The 16937-nt window shown below is 42.4% G+C and overlaps 1 protein-coding gene across 2 annotated transcripts in view; it reads left to right on the top strand.

Moving 5' to 3' along the window:
• uvrag (UV radiation resistance associated gene) overlaps positions 1-16937 on the top strand; it is a 218797-nt gene that overhangs the window by 60283 nt on the left and 141577 nt on the right. Inside the window, exon 8 of one of the 2 annotated variants that reach the window (XM_062048387.1) lies at positions 6779-6902. In XM_062048387.1, the coding sequence (XP_061904371.1) occupies positions 6779-6902 (124 nt within the window). Of the gene's footprint in view, positions 1-6775; positions 6903-16937 lie in introns of both variants that reach the window. The other variant, XM_062048386.1, reaches the window with a different exon arrangement.

Raw genomic sequence — 16937 nt, 5'->3', positions numbered from 1 at the left:
AGAAAACCTTGGACTTCTGTAATTGGCATTCTGCACTAAATATTAACACTGATGTTCTCATTTGTGCAAATACTTATGAACCCCAGTAACATACAAATAAATCATAAAAAAAAATCATACAATGTGATTTCCGGATTTTTCTTTTTAGATTATGTCTCTAACAGTGGAAATACATCTATGATGAACATTTCAGACCTTTCCCTAATTTCTAAGTGGGAGAACTTGCAAAATTGCAGGGTGTGCAAATACTTGTGGACCTCACTGTATATACACATACACACACACGAGGCCAGTAATTGCTGTGATCATCAATAGTGTGCTCAATGGCTTTTTTTTTACTAAGACGCATTCACTGACTTGTGTTGTGCTAAAAGCTCAACAGGATTAAAGAGCTAGAATCACCCTAAAGGGAAATGTAAGTTCACACGTTATAACCAGTTATGGTTTTCTATTGTTTCTTGAGCCTTGGTGGCTCAACTGAGAGGTAGGGTAATAGAAGTATTCTGTCTGTCAAACTGATCCATTGTTTGTTTCCCCTCATGTTGTATCTACAAAGCAAATGCGAAAAGGCATATCTAACATTTTTGGAATTGGCATCAACACACCTGTGAAAACTGAGCTCTGATCCCTGATTTGGCGCTGTGTTTATTGTAAACAAAGACTTCATAAGCATCCCTTTTCTGCTGCTGGTCTGAGTGCCTCAAGGTGTTTCCATCCTCCGGGTTGTCTTTCCTTTCAGAGAAACATTCTTTTACCTGACCTGCCAAAATATGTTAGTTGGTGGACAAATGAACATACAAATGTATATAGGTCTCCACTGTCTTCCCAACTAACACATTTGCTTTGGTGGAGCTCTGTATTCTAGTTAGGGTTGGTATCATTCACATATCTGATATTGGGGTCAAAGGTATACTTCTACAATGGTGCCTTTGCTTTAATAAGATAAAAACCTTTCCCAAAATGTTGTCAAAGACAATGTGTTTTTCTTGCTACTAAATTTTGTGACTTGCAAGTTTAACAGAATAGTAATTGAATAGTAAATGAAGTACATCAACAAGGCAAGGCTGGTTTATTTATAGAGCACAATTGTACGCAAGGCATTACCAAGTGATTTACAGATGACTACAATTACAAGAAGGCAAATCAAATTATAAATAACTAGAACATAACCCAAGAGCACAGGCTTTCAATGTGTAAATGTATTACCTACAATTATTAATTAATGCTGACAAACACATAGTGATGAGAAAACATTAACTGGGATGTTATCCCCGCTATAATCAAAGGTACACTTTGTATCGATAACACAGTGTCATAATGTCGAGATATCGTGATCGTGAGATTTACTAGCCATAGTTCAAATACATGAGATAATGTCGCAGATTTTAAACAAGCATCTAATTCTGACAATCTTCACCCTGGTATAAGTTTTCCAAAAGCTTTTTTTTTTTTTTTTGATCGATCTTTACCTTTCAAGGAATTGTGACAGCACATTGTAAGATACGCATTTTATCAGAAATCGTCATTTGTGTAGACAATTTAGACTTTGTAAATTCAAGCTGTTGCTTTCCACCACACTTTCCACTGGCTTTTAATAAGGAACTTTACACGCTTATTAAAGCAGCTGGACACAATAGTTCTGCTGAGCTGCACCACATCATGGAGGCTTCATTCTTTAGGCACAAAGATTCCTTTCAAAATCTTGTCTCTAATATTTCCTGCTTACTGAAACATTCTTTAAAGTCCCTTTTCAGCACTCACATCAGCTAATAAATCACATAATCCTTGTTTTCTACCTTTCTGTAAAAGCCCACCAGCTTGGAGTTAGTGGAGCATTGTGCAGCTCTTCTTTGGCTTTCCCCCTCTTGGCCTTTTGTATGAGTGCAAGTACGAGCATCACTTCTGAGAGAGTCTTAGATCAAAGCGGCGCAGAGCGAGGGCCACCAACCTCAGCGCGTTACCCTTTTACCCTGTCACCCACGCTGCCATTCATCTCCTGGGTTACAACATGCTTCCCCCACGCCTGCTGTGTGTTTACTCAGCTGACTTATTACTGTTTGATGTTCAGTAGGAACACCAGCCAGACTGCTGGGTTACTGTCTCTCTGGTGGGTTACATTTGTGTCCAAGCCAGATGTGTTTAACATGGAGAACAGTATTTTATCAACCATTACATATTATATATTGGATCCATACATGAAGTTCTCGCTCTGTGTCCTAGTTTCATTCCTGCGACAGACAGCATTGTAACACCAAGGTTCACCATCATACTGGACAAAGCAAAGGAGAGATGGCACACACCCAAACAGTACTGAGAATTAAAGTCTAATCAGGAAAAATAAGTGGAAATATGGGACATTTTAAGCCCTGACAAAATATGTTTATCCTTTGTAGCAAGATCAAAATGACAAGAGTTGATTTTCTTGTTGACTTATCATTATATGACAAACGTTTGTTTTAATGTAGCAGAACCTCCAGGTTCGGAGGTTCTGTAACAGCTTCTTCCCTCAGGCCATAAGACTCTTGGACACATCAAAATAATCCCATCAATTCCCCCCAAAAATGGATTAACTCGCTTGAATATAAAGACAATATAACATACATCCATTAATGTGGATGCATATGCAATAAGTGCAATATATTTATCTGTACAGTAATCTATTTATTTATTTCCTGCACTACAATGAGTAATGCAACAAAATGTTGTTCTTATCTGTACTGTAAAGTTCAAATTTGAATGACAATAAAAGGAAGTCTAAGTCTAATATTGGTGTATCTTCCACAGTTAGTCTCTTGTGTAGGAACACTTGGCCTTCCCGGTGAAATATGTAAACAAAGGCAAGTGGATAAGACGAAAGCAGTGTGCCACCATTGTTCAATAAAGACGGTGAATGGGGCAACAAGCTGAAGCTAGTACCAGTAGAATGGAAAAACAAGTTGACTTTATATGTTTAATTGTCTTTCATCATATCCATTAAACCATATCCAATTGTATTTCCAATCTGCAAAGTATGCAAAAATACCGTCTAAACATCACAAAATGCCACAATTTCAGACGGCCATTTTGAATATTCAGCTCTAAATGTCTTCTGCAATTTTCGTAGATTCGGACAATATCACATACTTGCCAACCTTGAGACTTTCCGAATTCGGGAGATTTGGGGGAGGGGCGTTTGAGGTGGGCAGGGTCGGGATGGGGGGAGGAGTATATTTATAGCTAGAATTCACTGAAATATATATATATTATATATATATATATATAAATATATATATATAGCTAGAATTCACTGAAATATATATATATATTATATATATATATAAATATATATATATATATAATAATTGCTGCCCAATTCAGTGAATTCTAGCTTTGCAGCCAGTCGTACAGCCCTTGAAGGAGCATAGGTATGGGCAGCATCTGTGAAATTTAATTTGTAAGAAAAGAAAGGAGTGAGTTTAGGGTTGAATTGTCCATCCTCGATCTATTCTCTGTCACTCGTCGTCGCCATGACTGTCTCTTCTTTGTTCTTCTGCTTCGTCTCCTTCTTGTTTTGTGTGCAGTTGTGCACTCTCCAAAAGCCGTAGATGTTATAACGTGACTGGGCCAGCACACTGTTTATATGAAGGAAAAGCGGACGTGACGACAGGCTGTCCTCACTCAGGTCCGCACGGACCTGGAGGGGGTGTGCCTTAAGTCCGTCTGGAAATCGGGAGAAATTCGGGAGAATGGTTGTCCCGGGAGATTTTCGGGAGAGGCACTGAAATTTGGGAGTCTCCTGGAAAATTCGGAAGTGTTGGCAAATATGCCATATCAGCAGATCAGTCATATTGAAAATATGCAAACATTAGAAAGAGATGTGCTGCCTATCATTAACAATCCCCATGTAAGACACAGACATATATGTTTAAATAATAAATAAAAAGTCCGCTTACAATGGAGTCAATAAGAGCTTTCTATTCCGCCCACAAAGCCCTCTAAATAACCATTCAAAACCCGCAAACAATACTCTATTTACATAACTTGACCTGAATAATAACCAAATATTAGTGATATTGTTATTATAAGTGCTAACACAAACTATTTTTAGCGAAGCATTGATAACAGAGAGGTAACTAGCTGATGCTGCAGCATTGAGAAGGCCGATGTTCTTCCGTTGCTGCTGCTGCTTCGCGTCTTGGCTCGTTGAAGTTATTCTAGATTAGAAATCATGGATTTAGGCGTAAATCTAAAAGTTGTTCATTTGTGACAATCAATTTATACCCGTAGATGGAGACAAAGACACACCTACCAAAGACGTGTCTGCAAGCAGCAAATTTTCCTTTTAACCCTTTGTGTGGATTATGAATAATTCCTTATCCAAACAAGAATATATGAACACCCTATCAGTCGTCATCGCAGTGAGAGCAGACATTGTGCAGTAGGCGATCGTTTTATTATGTTTGTAGTTTGTATTTCTTGTTTAACCCTTAACAATAGTGCTACATGATGCTGTAGCGTTTCACTTAAGCTGGATCTTTTTAGCACACAGCTTCTAAAACTTGTAGCTCATCCTCCTTACATTCAGGTAAAAAAAAGTATAAGGTTCGGGATCGTATTTTTTTCCCCAAATAATTGTTGTTTCTCACAAAGTCTGCATGATTAACATAGTTGTTGATGGGAAAGGGATCTGTTCCCACCTCTACGTCACAGATCATGAGGCTGGCTTTCTCATTATATCTTAAAATGGCTCAGGAATTTCTGTGAGATTGATACTATTTTGATCATATCTATTTACTTGCAAATTGTTTGTCTTTTGGTGTTATGAATCCAGATATATATGATGTGAGCTTCAATATAGAGGCAACTTGTTTTTCCATTCTCTTGGTACTTTAATACAGCAATAAGAATACAAAACTTTACTGAAAAATTATTAATTTAAACTCTTACTGTTATATTTATTGGAACATTACCCAAACTACTTTTTTATGTTTATATGGGACCTATGATCATTCTCATTTATATTTAAAACACTTTGTTGTGGTCCAGATCAGTGTTTCTTAACCATAGGGCTGTGGGCACCCCCTAGATTGCCGCCAAAACATATCTGTTTCTCAGCGCTGGTCCGTATGGACCGCACTGGTACTCAGTTGGTATACACTTTTCCACCGTGTGGCAGTAATAACAATCTCAAACAAACAGAAGAAGTTTGGAGCAAAAGTCATAGAGAAGTTTAAGTGCAAAAATGATGACTAAAGTGGTGAACCTGTATTTTTAAATGTTATTGACAGTTTATTTAAGAAACAAGTATATCATTATTATTTATTGTTTGTTTAGTTAAAATGTATTTACTTGTATTTAAATGTATTTATGTTTATACGAGTCCTTTCTTTTGCTGTAAATGTAATTAGTATTTATTTTTACCAACATCACCTAAGCCTTAACACATGGTTTTATATCATTTTAAAAGGTCTATCCTGTTAACCTGTAAGTAGGTTTGATATAAGTATTGAATATGTTTAAAATCAAGAATAAGATTACTTATTCAGTGTTCATATTCACTGAGTAGGCAAAGAGGCCCCCCTGTAGTGGTAAAGTTGGGCCTCGAGGTCACAAAGGTTAAGGACCCCTGGCCTAGATAATATGTATTCAATATGCTTTGGTGTAAATCTTTCGTAAATTTTCCTCCACAGCACATCTGATAGTACCTGGGGCGGCGCGGCTCGGTTAGTACCTTCAGGGTTCCAGGTTCGATTACCTCTTCCGCCATCCTTGAGCAAGACACTTTGCCCACATGCTCCCAGTGCCACGCACACTGGTTTAAAATATAGCCTAAAGATGTAATTAATGCGCATTAAGTCTCTACAGAAAAATACGCTATATAAATATTATTCCATCCATCCATCCATCCATCCATTTTCTACCGCTTGTCCCTCTTGGGGTTGCGGGGGGGCTGGAGCCTTTCCCACCTGCACTCGGGTGGAAGGCTGGGTACACTCTGAACAAGTCGCCACCTTATCGCAGGGCCAACACAGATAGACAGACAACATTCACACTCACATTCACACACTAGGGCCAATTTAGTGTTGCCAATCAACCTGTCTCCAGGTGCTATTATTCACTTCACTAATTCACTACATCTGATTCAAGATTCAAGATTGTTTATTGTCATATGCACAGTTAAACAGACAGTTTGCCGTACAATGAAAATCTTACTTTGCTAGTCCACCCTTCAACAAGTCACACGGTACTTAGCTAAAATAAAAATAAAAATGTATATACAAGGCACAGTAAGTAACATTACATTATTGCACATTCTGATTGACAGTCAACAGTATGAATATGGAGGTGACCTTTGGTCACAGCAGCAGTTAAAGTGTCTTTAGTGATCAGAGGTGAAACGTGTCTACAGTGATGGTTCACAGTTTGGGGGTGGTCATGGTAGCTGTCTTTTGTTCAAAAAGATAAAAGTAAAGAGGGGGGAGCTAGCATTCACAAGCTAGCATTATATACAATGTTCTAACGTGTTTTAAACTGGTGCTATGAATATCAAATACACTTCTATTTTGATAATACTGCAAGTCATTATCATTTACAACGATTCCTTTACGATATGTTCTTTGACACGCAGCCCCTCATTATATGACATAACCTTAAACACGTTAGGCAGTATATTAAATGAATGTATGGTGTATAAAAAAACACTTATGTCAGTGAACACAGATTGCTGCGACCACATGCCCTACATTTCCTTATGCTACTTCTTCTCTTTTTACTTCTTTTCGTTCGCTTGGAACAGAAGAAGGAGCGGGAGTTTATGCAGCTGCGTTTAGCCGTTCTTCGGAGTGAGCTGCAGCGGCAGAGGAAGGCTCTTGGCAGAGAGATAGGATTGCGGCAGAAGGACAGGGCGCAGCTTCAGAAGAAAGGTAAGCTTAACTTTCTGTACACATTTCTTTTTACACCCCATCTTTAGTGATATTCAGAATATGTGGGTGCATTAGTGACGGGTTTATGACTGGTGACAAGTGAGGCACTGGTGGGTATTTTTAACTTTAAACTATCGTGCTCTATTTGATGTTAATACAGAATAAAAAGAAAAAGAAGAGAATAATTCACTTTCCTAAGAACAAAACTATGTGGTACGTAGGGGTGCACAATAAATGTTGTACAGACATGAGGAATTATGTCATACTGATAATTCGATAACATTAAAAAATACTTTTAGTAATAGATTAGAAAAATGAAAAGAAATGCTCCAATGAGGCGCGATTACCTGAACTGTGCTGTAGGTGGTTTAGGATGAGCAAATCAAGCGCTCATTTTCTCATTCTCTGCTGTCGTGAACTTTCCCTTCAGCTCATGGAGTTGATCATGTGGGACTTCTTCACGGTTTCAGAGGAATACATTTTGTGTGCTATTTGCACAAAAATGTTCTGCAAACATTCTTCAAGGAACAAGAATAACATCTCAGAGCAACACATAAAACCTTATCAGTCACCTGAAAAGCCAGCATTGCTACGACGGTGTTTTGAAAGCCTACAAAGACGCCTGTTGCTAAAGAAGCTTCTCCGAAGCCAGCCGCAAGGAGAGGCTTGGATAAACTAAAAATAAATTGAATAAAACAACAACAAAAAATAGATATAAATAAGTTATTGATATTGATAAGGTGGCAGCTCTCTGAGCTGCCACCTTACCGTGGTAGAGGAGTTTGCGTGTCTCAATGATCCTAGGAGCTATGTTGTCCGGGGGCTTCCATGCCCCCTGGTAGGGTCTCCCAAGACAAACAGGTCCTAGGTGAGGGATCAGACAAAGAGCAGCTCGAAGACTTCTATGGAAATACAAGAACCGAGACTCAGATTTCCCTCGCCCGGACGCGGGTCACCGGGGCCCCCCTCTGGAGCCAGGCCCGGAGTTGGGGCACGACGGCGAGCGCCTGGTGGCCGGGCCTGTCCCCATGGGGCCCGGCCGGGCACAGCCCGAAGAGGCAACGTGGGTCCCCCCTCCAATGGGCTCACCACCCATAGCAGGGGCCATAGAGGTCGGGTGCAATGTGAGCTGGGCGGCAGCCGAAGGCAGGGCACTTGGCGGTCCGATCCTCGGCTACAGAAGCTAGCTCTTGGGAAGGAGCCTGAGCTAGTGCGCGAGGTGGAGAAGTTCCGGCTAGACATAGTCGGACTCACTTCGACGCACAGCAAGGGCTCTGGAACCAGTTCTCTCGAGAGGGGATGGACTCTCTTCTACTCTGGCGTTGCCGGCAGTGAGAGGCGACGGGCTGGGGTGGCAATTCTTGTTGCCCCCCGGCTCAGAACCTGCATGTTGGAGTTCAACCCGGTGGACGAGAGGGTAGCTTCCCTCCGCCTTCGGGTGGGGGGACGGGTCCTGACTGTTGTTTGCGCTTACGCGCCAAGCAGCAGCTCAGAGTACCCACCCTTTTTGGATTCACTCGAGGGAGTACTTGAGGGTGCTCCCCCGGGTGATTCCCTCGTTCTACTGGGGGACTTCAACGCTCATATTGGCAACGACAGTGAAACCTGGAGAGGCGTGATTGGTAAGAATGGCCGCCCGGATCTGAACCCGAGTGGTGTGTTGTTATTGGACTTTTGTGCCCGTCACGGATTGTCCATAACAAACACCATGTTCAAGCATAAGGGTGTCCATATGTGCACTTGGCACCAGGACACCCTGGGCCGCAGTTCCATGATCGACTTTGTAGTTGTCATCGGATTTGCGGCCTCATGTTTTGGACACTCGGGTGAAGAGAGGGGCGGAGCTTTCTACCGATCACCACCTGGTGGTGAGTTGGCTGCGATGGTGGGGGAGGATGCCGGACAGACCTGGCAGGCCCAAACGCATTGTGAGGGTTTGCTGGGAACGTCTGGCAGAGTCTCCTGTCAGAGAGAGTTTCAATTCCCACCTCCGGAAGAACTTTGAACATGTCGCGAGGGAGGTGCTGGACATTGAGTCCGAGTGGACCATGTTCCGCACCTCTATTGTCGAGGCGGCTGATTGGAGCTGTGGCCGCAAAGTAGTTGGTGCCTGTCGTGGCGGTAATCCTAGAACCCGTTGGTGGACACCGGCGGTGAGGGATGCCGTCAAGCTGAAGAAGGAGTCCTATCGGGTTCTTTTGGCTCATAGGACTCCTGAGGCAGCGGACAGGTACCGACAGGCCAAGCGGTGTGCGGCTTCAGCGGTCGCGGAGGCAAAAACTCGGACATGGGAGGAGTTCGGGGAAGCCATGGAAAACGACTTCCGGACGGCTTCGAAGCGATTCTGGACCACCATCCGCCGCCTCAGGAAGGGGAAGCAGTGCACTATCAACACCGTGTATAGTGAGGATGGTGTTCTGCTGACCTCGACTGCGGATGTTGTGGATCGGTGGAGGGAATACTTCGAAGACCTCCTCAATCCCACCAACACGTCTTCCTATGAGGAAGCAGTGCCTGGGGAATCTGTGGTGGGCTCTCCTATTTCTGGGGATGAGGTTGCTGAGGTAGTTAAAAGGCTCCTCGGTGGCAGGGCCCCGGGGGTGGATGAGATCCGCCCGGAGTTCCTTAAGGCTCTGGATGCTGTGGGGCTGTCTTGGTTGACAAGACTCTGCAGCATCGCGTGGACATCGGGGGCGGTACCTCTGGATTGGCAGACCGGGGTGGTGGTTCCTCTCTTTAAAAAGGGGAACCGGAGGGTGTGTTCTAACTATCGGGGGATCACACTCCTCAGCCTTCCCGGTAAGGTCTATTCAGGTGTACTGGAGAGGAGGCTACGCCGGATAGTCGAACCTCTGATTCAGGAGGAACAGTGTGGTTTTCGTCCTGGTCGTGGAACTGTGGACCAGCTCTATACTCTCGGCAGGGTCTTTGAGGGTGCATGGGAGTTTGCCCAACCAGTCTACATGTGCTTTGTGGACTTGGAAAAGGCATTCGACCGTGTCCCTCGGGAAGTCCTGTGGGGAGTGCTCAGAGAGTATGGGGTAACGGACTGTCTGATTGTGGCGGTCCGCTCCCTGTATGATCAGTGTCAGAGCTTGGTCCGCATTGCCGGCAGTAAGTCGGACACGTTTCCAGTGAGGGTTGGACTCCGCCAAGGCTGCCCTTTGTCACCGATTCTGTTCATAACTTTTATGGACAGAATTTCTAGGCGCAGTCAAGGCGTTGAGGGGATCCGGTTTGGTGGCTGCGGGATTAGGTCTCTGCTTTTTGCAGATGATGTGGTCCTGATGGCTTCATCTGGCCAGGATCTTCAGCTCTCACTGGATCGGTTCGCAGCTGAGTGTGAAGCGACTGGGATGAGAATCAGCACCTCCAAGTCCGAGTCCATGGTTCTCGCCCGGAAAAGGGTGGAGTGCCATCTCCGGGTTGGGGAGGAGATCTTGCCCCAAGTGGAGGAGTTCAAGTACCTCGGAGTCTTGTTCACGAGTGAGGGAAGAGTGGTTCGTGAGATCGACAGGCGGATCGGTGCGGCGTCTTCAGTAATGCGGGCGCTATATCGGTCCGTTGTGGTGAAGAAGGAGCTGAGCCGCAAGGCAAAGCTCTCAATTTACCGGTCGATCTACGTTCCCATCCTCACCTATGGTCATGAGCTTTGGGTTATGACCGAAAGGACAGGATCACGGGTACAAGCGGCCGAAATGAGTTTCCTCCGCCGGGTGGCAGGTCTCCCCCTTAGAGATAGGGTGAGAAGCTCTGTCATCCGGGAGGAGCTCAAAGTAAAGCCACTGCTCCTCCACATCGAGAGGAGCCAGATGAGGTGGTTCGGGCATCTGGTCAGGATGCCACCCGAACGCCTCCCTAGGGAGGTGTTTAGGGCACGTCCGACCGGTAGGAGGCCACGGGGAAGACCCAGGACACGTTGGGAAGACTATGTCTCCCGGCTGGCCTGGGAACGCCTCGGGATCCCCCGGGAAGAGCTAGACGAAGTGGCTGGGGAGAGGGAAGTCTGGGCTTCCCTGCTTAGGCTGCTGCCCCGCGACCCGACCTCGGATAAGCGGAAGAAGATGGATGGATGGATGGAAGTTATTGATATCAGTCATGAGAAGCAGAAATCTGTATCTCTATAGAAAAATACACATCTTGGATCCCTAGTCTAATCCCTATCCCTAGTGTCAACAGTCAGTTGATAAAATATGTGCTGTTCAGTTTTATCCTGTTTTTTTATATGCCTGAGTCTTGTTTGCAAGTATGCATTTATTTCAGTCTAGGTGTGTTGCTGTAGTCCGGAAGTAGTCCTTGCCATTAAGTTGAATGTGCCAATTTTGTGATTTGTTGAGTCCTACAAAGTGTTTTGTATTGTATTTATTACATACATATGTTACATACTGATTGTAATATAGTTTTAGTTTTCATGGCCAAAATTTGATATTGAAATATGGTGCCGTTTGAGTTCACGTGAATGGATACCTGGTCCTATACAAGTACTGAATTCGGTACCCATCCTACATACCATACCATGCCCTGCTTCTACAGCTAAGATGTCAGCTCTTTAAATAAAGTTTTTTTTGTGTGTTTTTTAAGAAGAAATAAAACAACATTTTGGTCAAATTAAGCATAATGTCTATAATGATTAGGGATGATGTTTGATAAGGAATTATCGAGTTCGAGCCTATTTTCGAATCCTCTTATCGAACCGATTCCTTATTGATTCTCTTATCGAGTCCAGATAGGTTGTTGTATATGGAAAAAAACACACAATATTTGGTTTAACAAAAGCTCACTTTTATTATATAATAAAAAAATAAAATCTAATAAATAAATAAATATTGACTGTTACCCACCTAAAAAAAATAAAAAAAATAAATAAATATTGACTGTTGTTACCCAAAGTATATTAAGTGGGATTTTTCAGAGAAACAAATATACAGTAACACAAAAACAACCTGTCTCTGTGATCACTATAGGTGTATAAATAATAATATAGTGTTAAATAAAATCAGTCCCTTGGGCACAAAACTGAAAATAATACAGCTCTCCAAAAAGTGCACTTCTGCTGCTATTTGACATAACTGTTTGTTATGATGCTTTGACATTTTTGCACTTTATTTCTTTATTGAAAGAACATTCTATGAAGAGAAAAGTTCTTTGCAAATGTGGTTACAATGCTAATAAATGAAAAGTTAAAGCTAAAAAAAGAAATACACTTTATTGAGTTAACATTATTTCTTTATGGGGGAAAAATGTTATGAGCTAGAGAATATAACAACTACACTACCCAGCATGCACCGGGAGTTACGAGCATGCGCGGTAGCCCCGAAAAGTGTTGCATGTTGCCACGCTGTGAAAGTAAACGTCAAGAACTCAGCCAACACGCCTCGTCGGCATTATTTATAATTAGACAGACAACACATCTACAGTGTGATTTTGTTTTGTTTACAAGGAAAGAAAAACAAAAATTAAAAAAGGGAGATATGTTGTATATATATATGTATGTACTGCGGTTGTTTTAAGAACGTTGCGACAGCTGCGTTGCTATGTTTCCGGTTGGTCGTAAAAGTGTTCGTCATGTGTTTTACCCTGCTAAAATCTCTCAGTAAAGTTATTCGATGGATTATAGCTTTTGTTTTGAACTTTATTACACCTTGGAGCGCTTTTTCCGGGTGGAGTGCCATCTCCGGGTTGCGGAGGAGACCCTGCCCCAAGTGGAGGAGTTCAAGTACCTCGGAGTCTTGTTCACGAGTGAGGGAAGAGTGGATCGTGAGATCGACAGGCGGATCGGTGCGGCGTCTTCAGTAATGCGGACGCTGTATCGATCCGTTGTGGTGAAGAAGGAGCTGAGCCGGAAGGCAAAGCTCTCAATTTACCGGTCGATCTACGTTCCCATCCTCACCTATGGTCATGAGCTTTGGGTTATGACCGAAAGGACAAGATCACGGGTACAAGCGGCCGAAATGAGTTTCCTCCGCCGGGTGGCGGGGCTCTCCCTTAGAGATAGGGTGAGAAGCTCTGCCATCCGGGGGGAGCTCAAAGTAAAGCCGCTGCTCCTCCACATCGAGAGGAGCCAGATGAGGTGGTTCGGGCATCTGGTCAGGATGCCACCTGAACGCCTCCCTAGGGAGGTGTTTAGGGCACGTCCGACCGGTAGGAGGCCACGGGGAAGACCCAGTACACGTTGGGAAGACTGTCTCCCGGCTGGCCTGGGAACGCCTCGGGATCCCCCGGGAGGAGCTGGACGAAGTGGCTGGGGAGAGGGAAGTCTGGGCTTCCCTGCTTAAGCTGCTGCCCCCGCGACCCGACCTCGGATAAGCGGAAGAAGATGGATGGATGGATGGATGTTTTCCTGCTTTCGCTATCTGCGCCTAATGACTGAGCTACGTGACGTCATTTATTGTGATGTCCCACGGAGCATTTCTGGTCGGGACGGGATTCGAATAAAGAATCAACTCTTTTCCTTTACTATAGTGGTCTCGATAACGGGTACCCGTTCTCAAAAAGGGATTCGAGTCCGAGGACTCGGTTCTTTTCTTATCAAACAACCGGGAAAACCGGTTTTGAGTATCATCCCTAATAATGATAACTCTAAGAAGGTTTCATGAAGACAACAAAGATATACAAAAAAATAAGTTCTAAACAGAGCTTTTGTGCCAAAATCACCCAAAAATGCTTGTTAATCCTCTGCATCTTTAGCCGTCAACACTTTGTTAGCAGCCGAAAGGGCTTCGTGCTCTCTGCATCTAAGTCATGGCTTATCCTGACTGAACAGGTGGTTATTAAGAAACAGAGGGAAAAAAACATCTCCTTGTGGTTGGAGGGGGTGTGCCAAGTGTAATTGCTTGTTTGGTTATGCTTAAACCATGCTTATTGTAGTACTAATGATTCAGAAACCAAAACCTCCTGTGCTTTCATTTATTCACTCACATATATTCTCACTAACCCAAACATGTATTGTCCTATGTTTTATTTAGACTGTTAATACGCAATTTTATTTTCCCCAAAATGACATTTCAGACAATCATGACAACTTTTAATTGGGGAATGCACAATATAATTGTTTTCATGCCAATACATATAACTTCTTGCTTCTTAAAACCCATCTTTATTTATACTTATTAAATTGTTTTTTTTCTAGTATAAATTATATTATAATTTTAATTACAAATATATAATATATCAATATGTACTTAATTTTTAAAAAATAATTTATATTATATATTTATGTAATGTTTTATTTTTTATTTTTATGTCATTAATTTTTTACATGTTGTTAGTGCACACCTGGAGGTAAGAAAAAACTCAAACAAAAGTTCATTTGACAAAGTGTACCTGTACATTAGTCCTGACAAAAGGCCCTAACTTCATCGATGGTAAAGGGCTGGTTGTCCATGATGAAATGCAGCAATGCTGACTCAACAAGCGGCTTGATAAGCTTTGATGTGTTGAACCACAATGTTGTCATTTTGAAACACTGAAGAAGTCCCACATGATCGACGCCATGTTTGTCTATATATGCTAAGGGGATGTTTATGACCGTTTTACAGCATGGCATGTACAAACCCCGTTTCCATATGAGTTGGGAAAATGTGTTAGATGTAAATATAAACGGAATACAATGATTTGCAAATCCTTTTCAACCCATATTCAATTGAATGCACTACAAAGACAAGATATTTGATGTTGAAACTCATAAACTTTTTTTTTTTTTTCAAATAATAATTAACTTAGAATTTCATGGCTGCAACACGTGCCAAAGTAGTTGGGAAAGGGCATGTTCACCACTGTGTTACATGGCTTTTCCTTTTAACAGCACTCAGTAAACGTTTGGGAACTGAGGAGACACATTTTTGAAGCTTCTCAGGTGGAATTCTTTCCCATTCTTGCTTGATGTACAGCTAAAGTTGTTCAACAGTCCGGGGGTCACCGTTGTGGTATTTTAGGCTTCATAATGCGCCACACATTCTCAATGGGAGACAGGGCTGGACTACAGGCAGGCCAGTCTAGTACCCGCACTCTTTTACTATGAAGCCACGTTGATGTAACACATGGCTTGGCATTGTCTTGCTGAAATAAGCAGGGGCGTCCATGGTAACGTTGCTTGGATGGAAACATATGTTGCTCCAAAACCTGTATGTTCCTTTCAGCATTAATGGCGCCTTCACAGATGTGTAAGTTACCCATGTCTTGGGCACCAATACACCCCCATACCATCACAGATGCTGGCTTTTCAACTTTGCGCCTATAACAATCCGGATGGTTCTTTTCCTCTTTGGTCCGGAGGACACGATGTCCACAGTTTTCCAAAACAATTTGAAATGTGGACTCGTCAGACCACAGAACACTTTTCCACTTTGTATCAGTCCATCTTAGATGAGCTCAGGCCCAGCAATGTCGACTGCGTTTCTGGGTGTTGTTGATAAACGGTTTTCGCCTTGCATAGGAGAGTCTTAACTTGCACTTACAGATGTAGCGACCAACTGTAGTTACTGACAGTGGGTTTCTGAAGTGTTCCTGAGCCCATGTGGTGATATCCTTTGCACACTGATGTCGCTTGTTGATGCAGTACAGCCTGAGGGATCGAAGGTCACGGGCTTAGCTGCTTACGTGCAGTGATTTCTCCGGATTCTCTGAACCCTTTGATGATATTACGGACTGTAGATGGTGAAATCCCTAAATTCCTTGCAATAGCTGGTTGAGAAAGGTTTTTCTTAAACTGTTCAACAATTTGCTCACGCATTTGTTGACAAAGTGGTGCCCCTCGCCCCATCCTTGTTTGTGAATGACTGAGCATTTCATGGAATCTACTTTTATACCGAATCATGGCACCCACCTGTTCCCAATTTGCCTGTTCACATGTGGGATGTTCCAAATAAGTGTTTGATGAGCATTCCTCAACTTTATCAGTATTTATTGCCACCTTTCCCAACTTCTTTGTCACGTGTTGCTGGCATCAAATTCTAAAGTTAATGATTATTTGCAAAAAAAAAAAGTTTATCAGTTTGAACATCAAATATGTTGTCTTTGTAGCATATTCAACTAAATATGGGTTGAAAATGATTTGCAAATCATTGTATTCCGTTTATATTTACATCTAACACAATTTCCCAACTCATATGGAAACGGGGTTTGTAGAAGAAAAGGAGCGCTTGACCTTTTTTTTTTCACATTTCTTTAAGTGACCACCTACTACAGCGTATCATAGTTACAAATTACACTGAAAACATTCATGACAAATGTGTAAAATCCCATGCTGATGCAATGCTAATTAAATGAATAAGCCTCAAAACATTGCATATTTTGAGCAATTAAAAAAAAAACTAATTTGGCACAAAATCAGTCAGTTTGTGTGTCTGTGTGTGATATAATTACAGTGTTCCCTCGAATATCGTGGGTGTGGACCCCACTCACAGTGGGTGAAAGTTAACCGCGAGGTGGTGAGGGAACGTTTTAAGGCGAAATAACCCTTGGTAATGTTCAGTTGAAAACTTGGGAGACAAACAGTTTTGCAAATTCCTAAAAACACAAGCATGCTCCTGTTGTATAGAGGAACTTGGACAACTGTAAGCAGATTGACAGATCCTTGCATTGACATTTTAATTGCTAGCAAAACAGAACACTGGTCCAAACTTATGATTTACATCACTAAGGCGTTCCTCAAGATAACCCTTTAAGTCCTGTACTTTTTGGCAGTTATTTTTCGTAATGTGATTTATGTAACTTAGGTTTTGCTGTAACTTGTTTACTACAGATGCAATCAGTCATTTGTCCAACTTCTATAGTTATATCAGTGGTGTTCCTCAAGGTTCTATTTTAGGTCCTCTTTCATTATTTGGGCTATTCAACTGGTGGCCTGCGAGTTCAGTTAAAAAAACATGTGAGAAACTCACATTTTTGTAGCAGATTGTTAAAACACTAGGGGGTTGTCATAGAGATGATCTTTGGATAGTTTTTTTTTTGCAGAAGGTCCTTAAAAACAACCCAGCGCTCCTGTAACGCTGACAAAATTTTTTACAAAATTCAATTATCCACTCTAACCAACTT

The sequence above is a fragment of the Entelurus aequoreus genome, linkage group LG05 (assembly GCF_033978785.1).
Source record: "Entelurus aequoreus isolate RoL-2023_Sb linkage group LG05, RoL_Eaeq_v1.1, whole genome shotgun sequence".
NCBI lineage: Eukaryota > Metazoa > Chordata > Actinopteri > Syngnathiformes > Syngnathidae > Entelurus > Entelurus aequoreus.
The sequence above is the reverse complement of the archived record's forward strand: the minus strand, read 5'-3'. Positions and strand labels throughout refer to the sequence as shown.